Below are 20,722 nucleotides of genomic sequence, written 5' to 3' on the forward strand. Positions count from 1 at the left end.
TAAAATTATTTTAACTGAAAAATATAGGACGATATTCCACCAGTATTTATAGTAGAGCATAAGATGTTAAAAGAACAAAACAAATGGCAATGTCATATCATTTTACTACTAGTTTTTTGATTGTAGGGGAGAGGACTTGACATTGAATTTGTGTCGAAGATATTTGATATGTTCTCCCAGTACAGAGCCTGCTCAATAACCACCCCAAATTCAAAGGAAAAACATTCACATATTTTCAACATTCAACAATATTCAATTATCACAAGTACATCTTTCTTTCTTTTTTTTTTTTTAACATAAAAAAGGGGAAAATAAAGTGTGGCAGCAGGCTGCAATCCAATTCAAAATGAAATTGAATAAAATTGATCAAAATTAGTATTGAAGACTAAAATCAATCCATTTGATTTCAATTAAAAAAGGTAACCCTTAAAATTCGGATTCCAAATCAGACCGAAACCATATGGTGGGTCATGCCCTTGATAAGATAATCCTCCTACCCAATACCCATATCATTAATTTGTCACACGACTATCTTTAGAATATCAGGCCTTAAGTAATAATATGAGATTAAACTCTGAAATTCATTTTCAAATAATTTTAAAATATTTAAGTAATTTCAAATAACTTTATCATTATGAATATGCAAATAATTAAAAAAATGAGATGGCAAGAAAAAATATATATATATAAAAAATAGATTTACAAGGATGCCATCCACAGCAGTGAAAGCACCATAAGGAAACTACAAAACTACTGTTTTACCAATACAACTTTACTTAATTCTTACCCAAGATTCCTTCCGAATCAACTCTGCTTTAAAACCCAACCCCAGCCTCGCCTACCCCCAGCGTAGCCGGACGATGCGGCTCCAGCTTCCTATTCTTCCAAAAACAAGCCTCTGGTGCGAGCTTAGCCGCCGACCTCATCGGCTCCGACTTGCAGCGAGTTAGCACAAACGGCTCAATACCCTTGGTTCCCACCAGCTTCTGCTCTATCACTGTAGACATAGACTCTGCGCCAGCGGCACGAGCCGGCGGCTTGGCCGGATATGAACAAGAAGACCTAGGTGGTTGCTGCAAGTTATTGTGCACAGGCGGAGGATTGATGTCAATGCTGTTCCTTTTCTTCTTGGCCTCATCTCCACCTTCTTTTTTCTTGACCGGCCTTGAATGCTCTGGTAACCATCTGATAAAATCCGTACTGCATACCCAGGTTTCCTTGGATACCTCCATTGACAGCTTGGGCTCACACATCATTAACAACAAGCATTCTGGTAACACAGGCTGACTTTCACTCTCCTTCGACTTCAAATCACTTTGACCTTCTTGGCCTGTCGGGTCTACGGATTTGGATCTTTCATGGGCCACTGTATCTTCTTCTTCTTCTTCTTCTTCTTCCTCCTCTTCTTGCATGCAGGTTGAATCTCTCTTTTCATGTGTTTCTTGTCTTGCAAATTCTTCTGCTAAAGCTCGAGCAGTCTCTGCTGATTTTGATTCTTGGTCTTCTACTAAGTCTTGGCCAGCTTCTTCGGATTCTTTTTGATGTACGGACACGTTGTCATCACTGAAATTTCTCTCTTGTTCGTCGTCTTCTGCTCTGCTGAGCCTTCGTTCTAGATTATCTCGACTTTCTTGGAGCAACTCCTCTTCATTTTCATCATCTTTCAAGTACTCTGGATCTTCGGTTTCTTCCCGTGAAGGAGAAGAATCATCCAATAGAGTTTCTTGCTGCTGGTTCACCTGAATTTCTGTTTTCTCTTCTTGCTCTTCTAAATTCCCTTCCTTCACACAAAGTATTTCTGTGCTGCTCTCTTGGCAATCTTCTCCATCTTCTCCCTCCAAATTAACCAGACTCGCTTCAGTTTCTTGAATTTGATGCTCTTCAACGGCTTCACAAGAAACGCAGCTTTCGTTTATCAAATCCCCTCCATGCTTCATTTCTTGCTCAAGTTGTGTTCTTTGCCTCTCTTCATCGTGACCTGCTTCAACTTCTACGTTTTCCTTTTCTTCTTCCTCTTTTCCATCATCTTCACCAGCTTCCTCATCCTCATCATTTGGAAGCGGTGCTTCCCAGAATTTATTAGCAAGAGCAGCCATTCTCACAGGGTCAGATCTGCACCTCATCAACAACAAAGCATTCTTTGGTGGGATGCAAATACTCACCCTTGCTTCCTCTTCTTGCATACTTTCGTTTCCTTCTCCATATTTCTCTTCCTTGAATTCAATCTCTTCAAACACATGCCTCCTATAGCTCCTCCTCCTCTCTGTACTATCTTCCCTGTCTTCTTCTTCATCTTCGCCAACCAACAACTCTATCTCTCTTCCCTTTTCGTCTCCCTCTTGCACTGCCACCAGCCACCGAGCAAAAACCGCCCCACAAGAGCTGCTATTGCTCGATCCCGCAGCCTTATCTTCCTTCTCTTTCTCGCTTGCCATACAGGAGGAGCGGCAGGGTAGAAAGCAGTTAAGTTCAGCACCAAAAGCCCTTAAAGCTTCGCATATGGTCAAAGGTAGATGTACCCATCTCTGATTCCGATGAGGCAAGCATTCCTGTTGTTGCTGCTGATTCAGAAATTGATTGTTTGCATGGTTGTGAGTAAAATCTTGATGATTACTGGCTTCAATATTGCTACTATTGCTGGTGCTGGTTTGGTCTACTCTTCTAAAACTTACCTCACCTCTTCTTTGAGATCTTGTTCTGAATTTCTTGCCCTGTTTCTTGGTCTTGACTCTGACCTGACCAATGCAGGTAACCTTTGGAGAAGAAGGTTCAGGATTTTCAAAGGCACAGCCACGTTTCTTGCCATTAGTGGGGAACATTGGAGAAGCTTGGCCACCTTTCATGCTACCATTAGTTCTTAATCTTCTGCTAAGAGAGTTAGAGAGAGAGATTTGAGAAGGTTCCCTAGCTCGGCCAGGACTAAGGATAGACTTAGAAGAGATCTTCATAGAAGAAGAAGAGAGGCGAGAGGTAAAGCAAATAAAAAGTTCGCTAGTGCTGCTAGTACTGCTGGAATTGTTGTTGCTATTGGAGCGATGGGGTCTATCAGTGTCCATTTTTCTTGTTTTTTTTTTGTCAGTTGTTTGAGTATTGGGACATGGGAGAATAGTGCAAGATTAGAGATTTTGAGCGTAAGGAAGAGAAAAGAAGGAGATGGAAAATCAGAGAGGTGAGTGTAAGGTAGAGAAATGCAAGTGCAGTGATGAACAGAGAGAATGGAAGATGATGATAGATAAGTGGGTATTTGTCTTTTAGTGCAAAGTAAACCAAGTAGCCAGGCATTCTATGATAAAGCGATATCCCCGGACAAACATAATTATTAAAATAATTCAATTGTATTAATTTTAAATAATATAATTTTTTTTATATAAATAGTAATTTTGAAAAGCTTTTTGACTTCTCCTACTTCGATTTATTTAGCATGCCAATTCTGCCCTTGGTATTGGTCATGATAGACATAGGTGCATGAAATATTTTAAATTCTATAATATGTACATCCAACAATAAGTAGAAACGTTTTGCTTCCAATAAAGTGTAAGATGATCTGTTTTAATCTTTCATTTTATCAACTAATTAATAAATTAAAAAAAATTCTTGATAACTCCCATTTTATATATTGTATATAATGGTGATAATATATTTTATTGTAAATTTTATCATTAAATTTTAATTTATTAATATCAAAATCACTTTTAAAATTACGAGCTCTTCTAATAAAAGTTATATATCAAAAATTTCAACAATTTTTAACAAGATATTCTAATACTTAAATATCATATTTGTGAAATTAAAAATATGTGTCGAAAATGGTTTGCACTCAATTTCATTGATCCCTCTTACCAAAGATTTAAAGAGTATTTTTTTGGTGAAAGCAAAAAAGTTAAAAAGTTGAATTTCTTGCACCATCATCTGGAAGTTTTTTTAAAAAATTGTCAATGAAAAGCTCAATTCTTAGATCAAAATAAACATAGATAAAAAGAAGCTCCTTAACAAATATGAGTGAGTATATATGATTAGAGTGAATTCAGCAGTTGGGTTTTTTCATCTATAAGTTATAGAGGTCCCCATATAATTATATTCGTAAACACACAGAGTATAAAGAAAAGTGATTATGAAGAAATAATAGAAGTTAGACATCAACCTCGCAATTCTCAAATGTCCCATAGTCCCCAAAATGAACGTGGCCACTTCACTATTTCACTATCAACAACACAAACCAAATATATCAATCACTATCTCGTGGTTGTGCCCACTTTTAACACCCAGCCCAACGCCACCGCAATTAGCCGTTTTCTGCAACAAAACGACACAGGTGGCAATCTTGATATTTAGTTACAAAGGGATGGGCTTTTACATAGTCAGATCACATGGGGGATCGATAGCGACGAGGTGAAAAAACACACAACAATCCAAGGGTGCACGTGACTACAGTTCCAGAGATAGCTTGGCCATTATATTATTGCCTTTTGTACCCAGGCGCTTTTCTATTACGTGTATTACCATCTCTTAAAAATTAATGGACTTTTTTTTTATTTTATAATTCGGTAGATATTTTACGCTTATCATGATGGAAGGAATATATACATATATACATACATAAATATATTGTTGAAATTTTATACCTAAATGTTTTAATTGAATTATGATAAGATCCTTTTAGTGATATCAAAAAACTATTTCTAATTAAAATTTGTTAAATGAACTTACAATTTCATCATTATAAAGCAAAATTAAATTTGATCCATTTTAATTTATTTTCATCGTTCCCATTTTCGCTTGGTTGTTATCTTTTAATTGATTCCTGAACATGGTATAGTTTAAATTAGCCTTACTTTTAGTGTATACTTTAGACAATGATCAGAGATACGGCACGCGCATAGAAAGGCGAGTTAGCAAGCATGCTAAATCCAAAATAACCGAAGCCTTAGTTGGCAGGGACGTGTGCCAATGCCAAGTATCTGCATCGGCAGCATCGCATAGAAAACCGAAAACAAACTGGCGCGTGAACTCTAAAGAGACGTAAAAAGCAAAAGAGGTCACCATAAACACCCAATAATCACTTGCCACATCACATCCACGAGTCCAATGATGGTTATGAAAAATTGTTGATGTACAGCAGATTTAAGAGAATAACAGTTGTACCAATGCCCTTTGGCTCAATAGAAGTTGAGTGAGAAATTTTATGGGTACTTGTGATTACTTGTTAGGAAAAAAAAAGATAATTTTATATAAATTTATTATTTATTTTATTAAATTTTTATAAAAAAAACTTTTTCACAAATTATTTAATTACAAAAATTTTATTAACTAAAAAAAATAAAATTTCTTCAAATAAAAAAAACATATAATATGTTTTTAAAAAAATTATAAGATGAAAATGAGAACATACTAGTGTCAAAAGAGAATAAGTAGCAATTTTAACAAGTGTAGATAAAATTGATTTTTTTGGATAGCAAATTTCACTGAGGACATCTTGTGAAAACTTAATTAATTAGAAAATTTTCTATTATATTTAAGATTTGTTTACTTCTTATTTTATTTAGGATTTAGTTTTCTATTTAGTTTATATTTTTTTATTATATTTTAATTTATTTAAATTTTCTAGAAAGTAAATTTATATTTCTAGGACTCTAAAAACATTATAAATAATCTTATTTATATGTAATTAAAGAAAAATAATTATCAATAAAAATTACTATAAAAAATTCTCTATTATTTCACTTTCATGTGTAGTGAGTATTTCTTTTTGAACTTCATGCAGTGTCATAAATTTTGTAGTTTAGGTTCATTGAATATTATTTATTAGATTTTTAAAAAATATTATATGTTTTTCTTTTATATGAAGATTTTTTTTAAAATTTCTAAAATTAATATAAATAACCATTTTACAAAAATCTCATGAGATAACTTACAAATTTATATGAAATTATTTTATTTTTTATAATAAAGTAATTATACTTTATATGAAATCAAGTATCTATAAAAAGCACCAAGTTGAGACGACAATTCTAGTTCCAATAAAAAAAAAAAAAACACTAATAGACGTCTACACGAACAGCAAAATATTTGACGGAGAAGACAGGCTGCTAAAGCAAACGGCCAAAAAAAAAAAAAAAAAGAGAAACCCTAACTTTAAAGTAGAATGATGAGGAATACAATAAGCGTAAATTATCCTCAGAGATTTTGAAAGAAGCGGGCAATTGAAAAGAAAGAAGCTTTGACTAAACATTTACACTACAAACAGACAAAGCTAGTACTTACTAAAATAAAGGCTGCTTAAACATGATAATTAAAGTTGGCATTGTTTCTGATAGTGGCCCAATTTTCAGGTAAAGCCAATTGCTAAACAGGGAATAAAATATTAAGTGCCGACACTCAGAGATTTAGAAATGAGATCCTTCCTCCCTAACATTAACAGAGAGGAGGGGGGAGCACAAACTTTAACAATGGAGTTTAAAATTCAGCCAGATAAAGACATCATATGTAAAAATTAAATGATTTTTTTATACAAGGGTCCAGTTTGTTCCACCAACAGCAACAACCAACAGGTGTAGTGTTGCTGTCAGCTAAGAATTCACTTCCTGATGCCTAATTTACTTTTGGGCAGTCTATCAACATTAATGAGATTTTTTTCAGTATTTTATAACAACTAATCATATTCAGGCTGAAAATCAAGAATAATAATATTAAAAACAAATTCTGAAATTCACAATATATATTTTTATTTATTGTTTTAAAATATCTAATTTTGGTCCTTACTGCCTGTTAATATATTTTAATTTCTTGTTATAAAATTTTCACTCTAATCCTTCAAATTGGCCAAAAAGCTTATTCTAGCAAATCAAAACCAAAAATAATAAACTGTCTATAGATTCATATTCCTAATTGCTTGACGCAATTGTCTTGGGAACCAACATAAAGCTATATATGCAGAAAAAACAGAAAGCAACAATCACTTATCATCTTATACGAAATCAACTAGGAACTGACCTCAGTATATGTTGTATTCACATGGCACAAGTTTCTTTCTTAGCTTCTTCCTGCGTCAAAATCTTTTTGAGAGCAGAAGAAAAGTAGACTGAACTGTCCTCCATAGAAAGCATTTCTCCTGAACGGCTGACCATGGAAAGCAATTAAACACCCATAAATTGGAACTGCCCAAAAAATTTGATCCTTTATACCTCTTAAATGAAAATTTACACCTAAATTCGCAAAAACACCATATGATGCCATTGCTAGGCAATCCATGCTGTGAAAATATCATATCAATCAAAAGGCTGCTTCATCATTACTACTGACTTTATAAGAGAACAAAGGCATAAAGTCTTGTATTTACAATGGAAAGAAACATCTTTGTTAGAATCCACAGGTACCAGGATGCCATCTCTGAAAATAAATTCCAGTTCAAGCCCGAACTGTGAATTTGGGGAGTTACTTCCTTTTGCAGTTAAACAGCCATCCACTGAGTGGCAACTACATTCCGTTGCCAAAGCTAAACTATTTCCTGAACTTTTGCAATGACAATTACGCAGTTCTGGACATTCAGACAATCTTTCAGCATTACCACATCTCAGGTTCTCATCAAATGAATTGTTGATATTTTCAGCCATATCAACTTTCCTAACTGCTGAAAGAAGATCTACAGACAATGATGAAACAATATCATGAACATCCTCTGCCACCCAATAGCTATTGTTTAATCCCCAGTACCGAACTAGAATTTTCTGAATCAGTCCATGGAGGGTGCATAGGCATCCAGAACAACAAATATATGAACACACAACACCAGAATCAGCAGAATGACTGGTATTAGTATATTTGCCAGGAGATAAGTTGACATTCCCAATATGGTCACTGAAGTCAGGCAGAGCATCCTCACATCTAATTGCACCCTCCATTGCAGCCAATCTATTGACCTGGTCACTGGATATTAAGGAGCCAGAGAATTTATCAGCACATGGTTTACCTGAATTAAAGAGACCATTCTCAGAGGGAAGAACAGCTTCTGTAACCACAAATCCATTAGAATGTTTTGATGACCCATTGTCCAATCCAGTAACAACTGCAAGAGTTTCAGTATTTTCTGGCTCACACTGTCCAAGAGCAGTCTCATTCTGCTCATCTGTATTATTATCAACCAACTGGTTATCAGATGTAGAACTTTGAAGCTGCTTATCTGAGTTGTTATGGCCACAAAGGACAATCCGCTGTGCGGATATGTCTTCTGAGAGAACATCTATCACCTCAGAGCTAGAATGACAAAAACCATTGTCTCCTTTGTTCAATTCAACACCTTCATTTTCAGGAACAAATTCCATAGGACTTCCTGCCAGGCATTCAGATTCATGGGAGCTTTTATTTGGTAAGCCTTCCTTGCATTCTTCACTTTGAGCTAAATGATCCTCACAAGAATGGTTACCTAGAAATTCCACGGTACTTTGCCTAGCATTCGCCACAGTGATTTGAGTGTCAAGTTCTAAACTGAAATAGAAAAAACCCTGTTAGAGAACAATCTGCAAATGAAATGAATCTTCTAGCATGTAAATGACAACAGCCAACAGTACCTTTGCAATGCATGTGCCCAGTTGTTGACCATATCTTCCAGATACGCTACTTGCGATAAGAGACGAACATACTGATATTTGTCTTTCCCAGCCTGAATCTTTTCATTCACTTGTCCAACTAAAAGCTCAAGGACTTTCCTTACCTCAAAGGAGACCTCTCTGAGTGATTTGTACACACCTCTGTATGCTGATAAGCCAATAGCAACTAAGCCTCTGACTAAACCAGATCTCTCTTTGCTTTTAACATTCCCTGAAGCAAATGTCACAGAATCCATGTTACCAGGACGAATAATGCAAGAATTGAAAGGCCAGCCCTTCCAAGGTCCACTAACATCTGCACAAGGACCTTCTTTCAGTTTTGATGTGACCCAACAAAGTTCAGCAAAATGGGGATATCGAAGAATTTGATGTCCAAATGTAGATATTGCTAATAGCAAGCTTGATTTTCCTTTCAAACTTCTATTATTGGGAGGTGGTGGAACTTTTAAATGTTCATAAAGAAATTCTTCTCTACACTCATTTTCACCAGCTGAGCCATGATTTTTATTGTGATATTCTGCATCAAGAGATCCTTCAATAGAATCACAAAATTTATACTGTCTGGATGAACCAATATGCATATGCACCCTTTGATGAACCAACAGAACAAAGAGTTGTATTATATCCCTCAATAACTTTGCCGCAGAAAGACTGGCCACCACATCACGATTGAAATTCCCACCAGTATGAACCAAGAATCGGGGCACCGTGTGCTCCAAAGGAGTCAACTGACTGCTATTTGAGATATCACTCTTAAAGAATTCCCTTATTCTATGTGGGAGTTTCAGATATGGAAGTTCTGAAGTAGCCTGTTAGTGTAGAAGGTAGGTAAAATTATCATTACAAGCAAGGAAATAATAGATTGAATGACCATATTACCAGTATAATGAATGCATTCTTCAAAGGACAAGTGGGTGATAACAGATGAATGAATCAATTGCATTCTACAAAAGAAAAACAATTTTACAAATGAAGATAATGTACCAGCACACTAATATCTTAGAAAAGCATAGATTTAAAGTATACAATCACTAAAAAAATAAAGCCAAACCCCACTATATAAATTGTATGTCACATTTATTGCGTGATTGGACAAGAAAAATAGCATTTGGAAACAAGATATATTTAACTATACCAATAACGAGAGTATTCTTAGTTCAAAGGCAAAGTGTATTAGGCAGTTGCTTATGGGTAAGCTTGTTGATGGTCTATATTTCAATTTTATTCATGTTTTTATGCTTTATTATGCTTAAGGGCTTTTCAGTAATTTGGTTCGGGATGGTCTTTCTCATACTCCAATAAGTGTTAACTAGGGTCCTGTTATTTCCTTGTCTTTTATTGGCCTTTACACATGTTAGGTTTCAATTCCTCATTCTCAAAAGCAATGGAATAATTGTTGATAAGGATTTATGGGAAATCTTCAACTACACATACACAAACTTCAATATAATCAACAATTGTAAGAGAGTTCAAGTTTTATAGTATTATGGGCAAATCAAATTGCCAAGGATTTTCTCTAATAGATTAGTCGCATCAATGTTGGTAGCTTTGAATAACTTGCCCAGCCAATTAACTCATCAACATCTGATGAGGCACATGGTCAAAATTTGCTGTCAGAGAACAACAACAATCAGAACTTCCAGCTTTATTCCTACCGAGGCACCCTTTTCTCCTTGATCTACACATACCCAACTCCAATTCAATACCACAAACCCTTTCCATCTAAGAATTCAGCCCTACATCTGACACATAGCTGCTATCCCAGATTGCAACCAGACCCTACTATTCCAGCCACAAAACAGCCATTCTTATGTCCTCAAACATTGGTTACAGTCAGCTAGAATTCAATCACAAAAGATAAATCCCTTTCCCTTGAATATCTAAATATGAAGCCCTAATATATGATAGCTCGCAAAGGTTGTTCAAACACATCCCACATCACAACATTTTCAGAAAGGTTGCAGTGCCATGTGCAGAGTTTGGGCCCAACACAACAAAAATCAAGGACTAGCTAAGCTAGAATCTTCTCTTTTGAATAATAAGCATGTCATACTCCTAATGCTGATGCCCAAATAATTAAATGAGGAAAGTGCTGAAAATTAACGTGAGAAATTATAAGAGAGTAACTTAATTCCCTAGATATGGTCAAATTTAACAGAACAAAGCTTAAGAACAAAGCCCCTAACTTTGTGGCAAAAGATTTGTTTTTTCTTGACCATATGCACTTACAGGCTCCTGTACATTTGTGAATGTTCAACTGAGCCCTTCTTATCTGTTTATTCAATTGAACACAAAACTTTTATTTAATTCAGCAAATAAAACCAAATCATGCCTGTAGGATATTAGCTAAACCTTCAAAAGCATTGAGAAAATAAAAAATTAATATTGTTTCATTCTTTTATAATTTTTTGCCATTTTAACAAATCCCTTAAATTTTGAACTAGTTCATAAAGAATAAATATTGCAGTCAAAAGACAAATCATATCCATTAGTCAGGCGCTTAATTGTTAAGAAAAGCTCGAAAATAGACTAATCATATCTGTATGCTAAATGCCCTAAACCAGGCTTTAACAAACATGAGAAACATGCAGCAGCTTTTATACAATCAGAAAATCAACATACCAGAATGATCAAGGATGTTGACACGCGTATAGACTCCACCTGCTCAACAAATGAGCTCCAGGCATGTGAGGTGCACAGGGTAGCATCTTGTGGCTGTGGCATTTCAGATTCACTGCATTGATGTGCAATGGATTCATTTTCCTTTCCAACAACTTGAATTGGTGTGGAACAAAATTCTGTTTCCTCAGAAAGTTGATGGTCTGTTGAAGATGCATCACTCTCCTCAGTAACTTGCTGACATGATTCCACAGCCCACAAATCAATTCTTGGCATGAAAATCACGAATGACTCCAAGCTAGCACATTTCACTGCCAAAGTGACAGATAGATGTAAGGATCCCTACATGCTTTCTCATTCACATATGACACCCAATTTGTATTTAAGCTTATGAAGGTCAACTTGCCTCAGCAAAAATTACCAACACCCAAAATTTCAATGACATGAAGGCTACAATAAATAATAATCTCAACTACTCTTCTGCCACCCTCTACCATGAAAAGATGAAAAAAAATCAGAAATCATGTAGCAGCAAGCTTGAAAACCAAAGAAATCATGCCATACAATCTAGGCCTGGTTTGCTTACAGGAAATAAGCTCAAGAAATGGCATTTCCTAGGAAGTAGGGCTGAGCATTCAGTCGGTTCAAACCAAACCAAAATAACCAAATTAGCTAAAGAAGGGAACCAAAGCGAAATATATACATTTGGTTTTTTTTATTTGTTTGATCGACCTAAAAAGGTTAGAAAATGCGAAAGAAATTAACAATTTTTTATCCAAATTTTCATAATTTGAAGTTCTAGAGACCAAAACACACGAAATTTAATCTAATTTAGGTGAAGTGAACTAGTAACCCATTTGAAACTAGTAAACTTAGAACCCGCAAATCAAATTCTCATTCCGTCGTTCCATATACTCTTCTCAACAAAAAACAAGGGGTCATTCTAGTAATAAAGATATTTAAAAAAAAAATAAAATTACATAAAGCACAAACAACTAAACATCATTTTTCCTTTCATAAAGTATGCAGAAACCAGAACTAACAGCAAATCCGCAATTTCATAAGAGGCAGAAACCGAAATCAAGCTTCATTAAAACAGAAATTGATAGCTACTGAATCAAGGAACTGAGGAGTAACTGGGGAATAATGGCAAAAGGTGGCAAATTGAGACTCGTGAAAGGCTTCTGGGGAGGAGGAACCTAGGAGCGGAAGACAGGTGTCATGGCTACATGTGGTGACAGGGACTCGGGTCACAGCCTCACAGGTGTGGAAGTGACTGAAAATCTGGAATGGAGTTGAGAGGGAGCTCAGAGAGGAGATACGGGATGCTAAGTGGCAAAGGCTGCAGTGAGCCAGTAAGGCAAGGTATGAAACTTCTGAGTTTTGAGGACTGAGGTATCTTCTTTTGAGGACTGAGGTATCTTCTGAGTTCTGAAGAGTGAGGAATCAAAAGATGAAGAGTGGCTGTGTGAAGGTAAATTGGCTAGGGCTGAAACAGAGATACCTGTTTTAAGGGTTAGGTAAGTTTTAAGTTAAAACGCAGCAGCCCCCCATCTAAACAACACATATATTAAATCAAACTAGTTCAGATTGGTTAGCTTGGCTAAACTAACTGAACTAAATCGAAAACCAAATTTTTTTTTAAATTGGAACTGAAACCAAGCCGATTAGACTGAAAAAAGAACCAAAATCAAATACGTCTTGGGGAAAAGTGCATACCAAACAATAAAACCCACAACTTCCTAGCAAATAATGTCCCACAAAGTACCATTTCTCCGGAAGCTACTAAGAAATGAACACATTTTGAACCAAACAAGGTCCTAAATTGGATTTGGATGTCAGTTCCATTTACCCATACATTCAAAAGTTACTGCCTGGTAAAAATTGCATATTTCTTTTTTTTTTTTTTTTTTTTTTTTGACACAGGCAGCAGCAGTTATCCATCAATCTCATTTTCTTGGCTTTTAAAAGACAAAGCATACAACTTAAGTATGGAGTGCTATATTATCAAAACTGGGAGGTCTCTATACCATTAAAAAACACAAATAACATTTGCAATTCAACTAAGATCAACTTGGAGACTTCAATAGCCATTAAAACTGAGTGCTCTGTCATGCAATTCACCTTAATTGCTATGCCTAATGTAAGTCTGAGGCTAATGATACTAGATGTCTAATAGACAGCTATGTAGGTTGAAGATTCCAGAAAAACTGCTCACCTGACAATTCCACATGAAAGGAGAACTTTTTCTTTAATCAAAATAGACCAAAAAAAATAGTATGAATGAAATCATAAAGAGCTTGGCCATCTTCTAATAGACTTGATAATAGAACACATTAATTGAAAACTAATTCACAAAAGTCAAGAAGTAGAAAACTTGAGACCATGGATGTCTGAACTCTGAAGCAGCTCACACTCGAGCAAACCATGGATGTCTGAAGCAGCTTATACTCAAGCCAACTCCTCAGCAATAGAAGTTGCAGTATTATCCACAGGAAAAAAAAAAAAATTACACAGAATGATTGCTTGCATAAATCTCATGCAGCCCAAATTGTGTATCACAACAATGAAGGTTTTTTTTTTTTTTTTTTGAGAGAGAGAGAGAGAATATAAAAAGAAGACATACTCAATATCTGTGTAATCCCTTGGACCATATCCCCGTGCCCTTCTTGTGAAATTGTAGCCAGATCAACCTTCTGAACTTCTGCATTCCCAAGATAGCAATGAAGTATGCAAGAAGCCAATTGTCTCTGCCCAGATCTAGGACTCCCAGCAAACAATACCCGGTATCCTGGTTTCTTTAATGATGCAAAAGATAAACTTCCAGACAAACCAATGCTCATACCCCCGTTACGCACCACTGAAGGTTTAAGCATCACTCTATCATCATCATTTTCATCAGCAAAGGCATCCACACCAGAATAGGTGCCCTCTCCACTTAATATTCCAGTAGATGAAAGCCTTTTCTGTATTTCCTTGGCAAGTTCTGCTTCTTGAAGTAAATTATCAACATGAGACCACCACTGATTAGTAGGGAGATTCTTCATCGCTAAAGAAGAAATTACCACTCTTTTAATCATCACAGCAGCTTCAGAAAGGGGTGGAGGCAACCAGAGCCGTTCATCAAGATAGAGAGAAACAAGCAACTGGGATAATGGCTGCAATAAACAAGGAATAAGGTGGGTAGGAAGAGGAGAAGACACCAAATCATGAGCAGCTATTCCAGCTTCTCTACGAGAGCAGGGAGGTGAGGCACATGCTAAGGCCTCTAACCAGTCTCTCTCTTCAACTGCAAAATCTGGAAGAGGAACACGTTTAGCACCAGGAGCTTTCTCTCCAGCAGCAGATAAAATTTCTTGCAAAGGGAAATTTCTCTTCAGTGCAATTATGGCAGCTTGAGTACAAAGAGCCTGCAGATCAGCACCAGCAAAGCCAACAGTTCTTCTTGCAACCCACTGCAGCAAAGATCCAGTAACTGGTTTTGGCCACCTCTGTGTGTGAAGTGAAAGTATGGCAGCCCTGTCCTCAACTGATGGCAATGGAAAATAAATCTCCCTGTCAAATCTCCCAGGTCTACGCAATGCTGGATCAACAGCCTCAGGTCGATTTGTTGCACCTATCACCACCACTGAACCTCGGGATTTTAAACCATCCAATAAAGCAAGCAATGTGGAGACAACTGAACTGTGAGTCTGATCTTGCTGCCTTGTACGACAAGGGGCTAATCCATCTATCTCATCAAAGAATATTATAGAAGGTTGACATCTCTCAGCAACCTGAAACAAGAGTCTAAGCTGGCGCTCAGCATCACCAACATACTTTCCTAAGCAGTCTGCACCTTTACGAGCAAAATATGCAATCCGTTTGTCACCACGTGCACATGAACCAATCAATGCTCGCACAACAAGTGTTTTACCTGTTCCAGGATGCCCATGCAAAAGAACACCCCTAGGAGGTGTCATTCCTAGATTACTAAAAAACTCAGGATATAGAAGTGGTAAAATAACTACTTCCTTCATACACTGTATCACGTGCTTTAGCCCAGCAACAGATTCCCATCCTCAAATAGTTTTCCACTCTCAGACTCAGAGCCTCCAATGTACACAGGTGCAATTCTCAACAAATCTCGATGAAGCCTCTTGCTCTCACGTTTCAAAACTCTTCATCCTCCCCACAGTTCTCCAACCATTTTTCTTCAGCTTCAACATCCTTTCGCCAAGCATCATTTGATAGCTTCCTCATTTCTAACCTCATTTTCCTGGCCTTCAATTTCTTTATCCGCATTAAATATTGATTACCATGAGGCTGGAAGAGATGTCGATGATCTGTGCATGCTATAAGAAATTTACGATGATCAAAGATGCAGCCATTAGCTCGAGCACAAGGCTGCAAAACACAGAAGCGAGAAGAAAAACAAAATCAAGTTGCAGCTTATAATGGCTGCCATGTATGGAAAGCAAAAGGCTGTAAAAGAAAGAAAAGCAACTCTGTAAAACAAATACAAATAACAAACCAAGTGATAAGTTTTTGGACATCGATCAACACGACATCCGATAGTTGCGCCTGGTCTTCCACAGCGTGTGCATTTTAATGCTCTTCCTCTGCAAAGTGCAGCCCTTACATTTTTTAAGCGACCTAAACCAGCAAAATAAACCTGCGAACACAAATCACAATGCATGGGAATTTACTGCAACAAGATGGTTAAATTTTTGTTAAAAGAACTCAACAAAATACAGTAAAAGAGAATATCCGACCCAAATAACATGTAGTAAAGAGAATATGCATTGTGCCGATATACAAATGAAAAATGTTAAGCATCAAGGAGTGGAGGCTGTTGCTTACTCCCTCAAAATATGTTCCATCACAAGATAAGATTAGAGATGATAAAATATCGAGTATGATATAATGTTGAGCCCTGATAATCTTTTGAACAGACAGAATCAGTTAATTTCATGCAAAGGAAATAATCATGGACACCTAAACCAGAGAGAAAACCACCACATGCATATGGAAGTAAAGCTATCTTCATCAAATAAGGTCCACTCTGCATCACATAAAGCTAACATATCAAAGAGTTATAAGACACCAAACAACAAAACCAATAGAGGTATGTTCTTTTATATGGAAAAGCAAACAAATAATCATAACAACAATTCTTTTGATGATCCTGCTAATGCTTTACAAGACCATCTCAAGAGGGTCCAGGAAATATTACATAGAGATAAACAGAGGAAAAAAGAGTAAGAAGGTTAAATGCTTTAGGCACCAATTATGTAGATTTGTTCAGTTCCCATCCCCCACCTGAAACCTTGAACACAGACCACAAAATAAAAATAAAAAAGTGAATAATATCTACTTTTGAATTGCTTAACAAGCGGCACTACCTACAAGTAAATAATAGGCTAACTAGCTAAGAATAAGTAGCCTTTTTCTCACTGTATTTGCAACACATCCAGTAAGGGTTCTCTTCTTAAATGTGAAAGGAAAAAAATAAAACCACAACTGTCTATGCATGTATACAGTCACAAGCCAAATTGCTATATCTCCTTGTTGAAAGTTAAAAAATTTTAAAAGATTTTTCGGAAGCAATCTTAAATCAGTGTTTTTATCCACAACAAAAATGAGCCAACTTTATTATTATGAGCCGTTTGACCCTCGCACAAAATTATAATTTGGCATTGTCTCCTAACAAGTTCCAAATAAGTTCTATTATCACTGGAGAAAACATAAATCTAAACAGGTTTCTAGAGGTTTTCACCTATATGAAGTTTACATATATTCTGAATATGAAAACCAACACAGACTGAGCTTTCTTAAATATTGAATCAAACCTGTACTTTTGCAGTAAAAAACTGTATACTTGAACATGAATTCAACACACCTTTCCTGGTGAATTGCGTTTTTTAATGACTAAGTGATGAATTGCACACCATACTCTTTTATTGATGGGCTATAAAACATTATCACACAACAATATTCAAACTGAACAATTAATGCTAAAATAACATGTTCAATAATGTTATATATATATATATACATATATATATATATATATATACTTATAGAAAAGGCTTATTAAATCAAGCATTTTGTTAGCAATATCAATGATAATGTTCATCCTGAGGAAAATTTACAACTCTATCAAAACAAGCTTTGGGACATTAATGTGTCATGATGACATCAGAAGTATATTTAATATTCTATTCACACGCTCATAGAAGCCCATATTAGCTTTCCTTACAATAAAATTAAAAAAACTCCACAACGGAGCTAAAAAATAAGACAATCAATAAAGGAGAGTCTGCATTGATCAGTCTTTAAGAACACCAAAAGCTTTCAAGAGAATAAAATCTATGATAGATTGTTGCAGAAACAGGATAATACCTCATCTAAGGACGGCATCAACAACATAGGGCAAGCAACACCACCAGAGCATTCTTTAAATACAATAATCCCCATACAAATAACAATTCCTATTTGACACATATCTAATACAACCAAATGAAGGAAATGATAAAAATAAAGGAAACTTATAAGAAAATTTTAGTAACTCTAACAATTAGTATGAGAAATAATAACGGTTTACCAAGCAAAGCAGGAGATATATTAGATAGATAACAAAATTCAGTTTAGAAACTGCACCTCTGGACTCCATACAGCACAGTGTTGATGAACCCAAATTCCAGCAATACCATATCGGTCATTTATAGGACCCAATAGGCGTCCAAGCCACCCTGGTTCATCACCGAATCCATCCCAGACATCATAGTTGGGCTCCTCTGACGCTGATGAGCCACTGTATGTCTCACGTTCACTTTCACCAGCATCTTGAACCAACCTCTTAGGTGGCTTACCATCATTATTACCACATCCACACAAACCACACCGTCTCCCCTGTTTAATCCGTGGCCTATCAAGAGTATGCAAATCATGATTCAATTTGTCTGCCTTCGCATCTTTCTCAACTTCCAAGGGAATTTCATTAACCTCAGCATGTCCTTCCTCATCAGGATCCTCCACCTCATTTACCAGTGCCCCATCAACTTCAACAACTTCTCTTTCATTTTTCAAATCCATCCCATTCTCCAAATCCTCCGCTTTGTCACTCTGCTCTACATATTCCACATTATCATGTCCATCCGGGGTCTTCTTCAACTCCAAATCATGCAATTTCTCTTTCTGCTCTTGTTCATTCACTTCATCTGATCCTAACAGTGCAGAACCATCATCCACTACCTCCACCTCATTTCCACCACCCATTGCAGCAACTGAAACTTCCATACTCTCATCAGCATCATTCCCCCCTACCTCCCCATCATTTCCACTGCCTATTTCACTACCTAAAACTGCCATGCCCTCCTTGGCCTCATTCTCTGCCACCCGAATCTCATCCTTCTCACTCTCATCATTCCTTATACACTCTTTACCCTCATCCTTCTCATTCACATCCTCAAGACCACATGTTCCACCCGCTTTCATTTCATTCCCCAAACCATTTACTGCCTTTACCCTCCCTGGCCTCTTTGATCTCACAACCATCATCTTCTCACCATCCAAATATCCTTTATTCCCAGCCAATTCACTTTCCGTCGTCTCTATTTCATCAAAAAGCTTCCTTCTCCCACTTGTCTCGCCTCTCTCTCTAGTCGCCACATTCCTACCCCTTGATCTCAACCGCGATCTCCAACTCCCTGGAGTATCCAAATCCTCTAATCTCTCACTGTCTTCCCTTTTAACACTCCCTAGACTAACACTACCACCGTTTCTATTAACACTCAAATTGACATTCTTACCAATCTTCCTGCGCTTTTTGACAGGAGGAGGTGAGACATCGAGCACAACCGGTGCCCGCCGCACTCGTGAGCTGCGACGCAGCTCCAAATTGGCATCCTGGGTGGACTCTCCTCTTCCCTCGTTGGATTCACTATGATTTTGATTATAAACGTTTTCGCATATGGCATCGAGTCTCTTATGCTTCTTTCGAAGCCTAGTTCCTCTCGGGCTAAAATCCCTTCGCTTCTGTGAAGAATCCGAGGCCGATTTCAATTGCATGACAAGAACAATTTTTACGCCCGAATACTGATATCCTTATCTATAAACTTCACGTAGAGGTAATATATCTGAATTTAAAGCATATGGGGATTTACAGATCTCGTTGGCGTTTGGACTGTGGAAAGAAAATCATTAAGACTGAGCAGTAACTCGGCGAACTCACCGGGTTATCGCCGAGCTGAATCGGTTCGAGTTGCGAATGAAATTGTAATTTGGAATCGATACCAACCCTAGAAATCCATTTGTGTAGAAGCTTTTCATAGCGCTTCGTGAAGATTTGGGGAAACGGAAAATAAAAAAAAAAAAAAATCGTTTTTTCTCTTTGTTTCTCTCTCTCGATTCTCTCTTTTGCTGTTACTTCGAAGGAAAATTCAGAGAGAATAGTGCTTTTACCCTGATATTTTAGGGTTGTCACCACGCGCTAAATATTTAGGTGAACACACGCGATTTTATACTTTTGCCCCTAAACAAAGTAAAAAGGATTTGTTTCTTTGCGGAAAATAATTTACGCATAAAATTAAGAAATTAAAAAATTTAATTCTTAAATTTTAATTTTTAAATTAAATTAAACTTAAAATAAAATTTTTACATTAATTTAGAAAAAAATAATAAATTAAACTTTTCCATTAAATATAGAAACTAAATTAAGCATTTTACTAATAACTTATATATAAAAAAATATTTATGTATAATATTAAATAAATAATATATAATTATATCATACATATATAAAAATATTTACAATTTAATAAAATTATTAAATTTTAAAAAATAACTTTCTCTATTTAAAAAAAAAATTTCCCTAACCTCTTTTTAGGTTTACTAAACATTAAAAGTACAAAAAATTATATTTTTTTTAAAAAATATTTCAAAAAAAACAAATGAAGCCTAAAATTTAGGCTCCCACCTTTTTTTTTACATTGATACTCCTTATTTATAACACAATATCCAATAAAATATAAAGTCAATTATAAGATATTTTTAAATTTTATGAAATTTAAGGTTAATTTTTATATTTTTTAAGAAAAATAATGTAATTTTTCATTAAATAAAATAATCTTTTCATTAAAATACTTAGTCTTTTGAATTAAAGTACCGTTTATGTTAAAATAATTTAAAACAATCGCATACTCAAATTTTATTTTATTAATTCATCTAAATTTATATTTATATATTTATTTTTTTATTGTTTAAAATTTAGAAAATATATTATTTATTTATTTATTTATTTATTATTTAAAACCATTAAAATCATGTCATTTTTAATTACTTTTTAATATTTTATATTTATATAATTAAATTAACTAACTATTTTATTAATAAAATAAATTTCAAAGGATGCAATTGTTTTGTATTATTTCAATTTAACAATAATTTAAATAAAATATAAAAAAATTTCAAAAGTTAAATTATTTTTTATAAAAATATTTATAATTTTTTATATAATT

At 35.5% G+C, this 20,722-nt stretch overlaps 2 protein-coding genes across 2 annotated transcripts; both read right to left on the minus strand.

The window, feature by feature from the left end:
* Positions 1–664: 664 nt before the first annotated feature.
* Positions 665–3,261, minus strand: LOC131173806 (uncharacterized). Its single transcript, XM_058136298.1, has one exon. It carries the CDS (start codon positions 3,054–3,056, stop codon positions 816–818), a length of 2,241 nt encoding a protein of 746 aa, XP_057992281.1. The 5' UTR covers positions 3,057–3,261; the 3' UTR covers positions 665–815.
* A 3,593-nt stretch (positions 3,262–6,854) lies between these two features.
* LOC110655317 (uncharacterized) lies at positions 6,855–19,630 on the minus strand. Its single transcript, XM_021811578.2, is given in 8 exon segments — positions 6,855–8,481; positions 8,565–9,412; positions 11,226–11,533; positions 13,849–15,285; positions 15,288–15,377; positions 15,380–15,608; positions 15,736–15,876; positions 17,865–19,630. Coding segments are annotated over 8 exon segments (5,679 nt in total). The 5' UTR covers positions 19,275–19,630; the 3' UTR covers positions 6,855–7,265.
* Positions 19,631–20,722: the final 1,092 nt, after the last annotated feature.

The sequence above is a fragment of the Hevea brasiliensis genome, chromosome 15 (genome assembly GCF_030052815.1).
Source record: "Hevea brasiliensis isolate MT/VB/25A 57/8 chromosome 15, ASM3005281v1, whole genome shotgun sequence".
NCBI lineage: Eukaryota > Viridiplantae > Streptophyta > Magnoliopsida > Malpighiales > Euphorbiaceae > Hevea > Hevea brasiliensis.

Excerpts from the sequence above, each read along its gene's own strand:
- LOC131173806 (XM_058136298.1), bottom strand. The coding sequence starts at position 3,056 with ATGGACACTGATAGACCCCATCGCTCCAATAGCAACAACAATTCCAGC.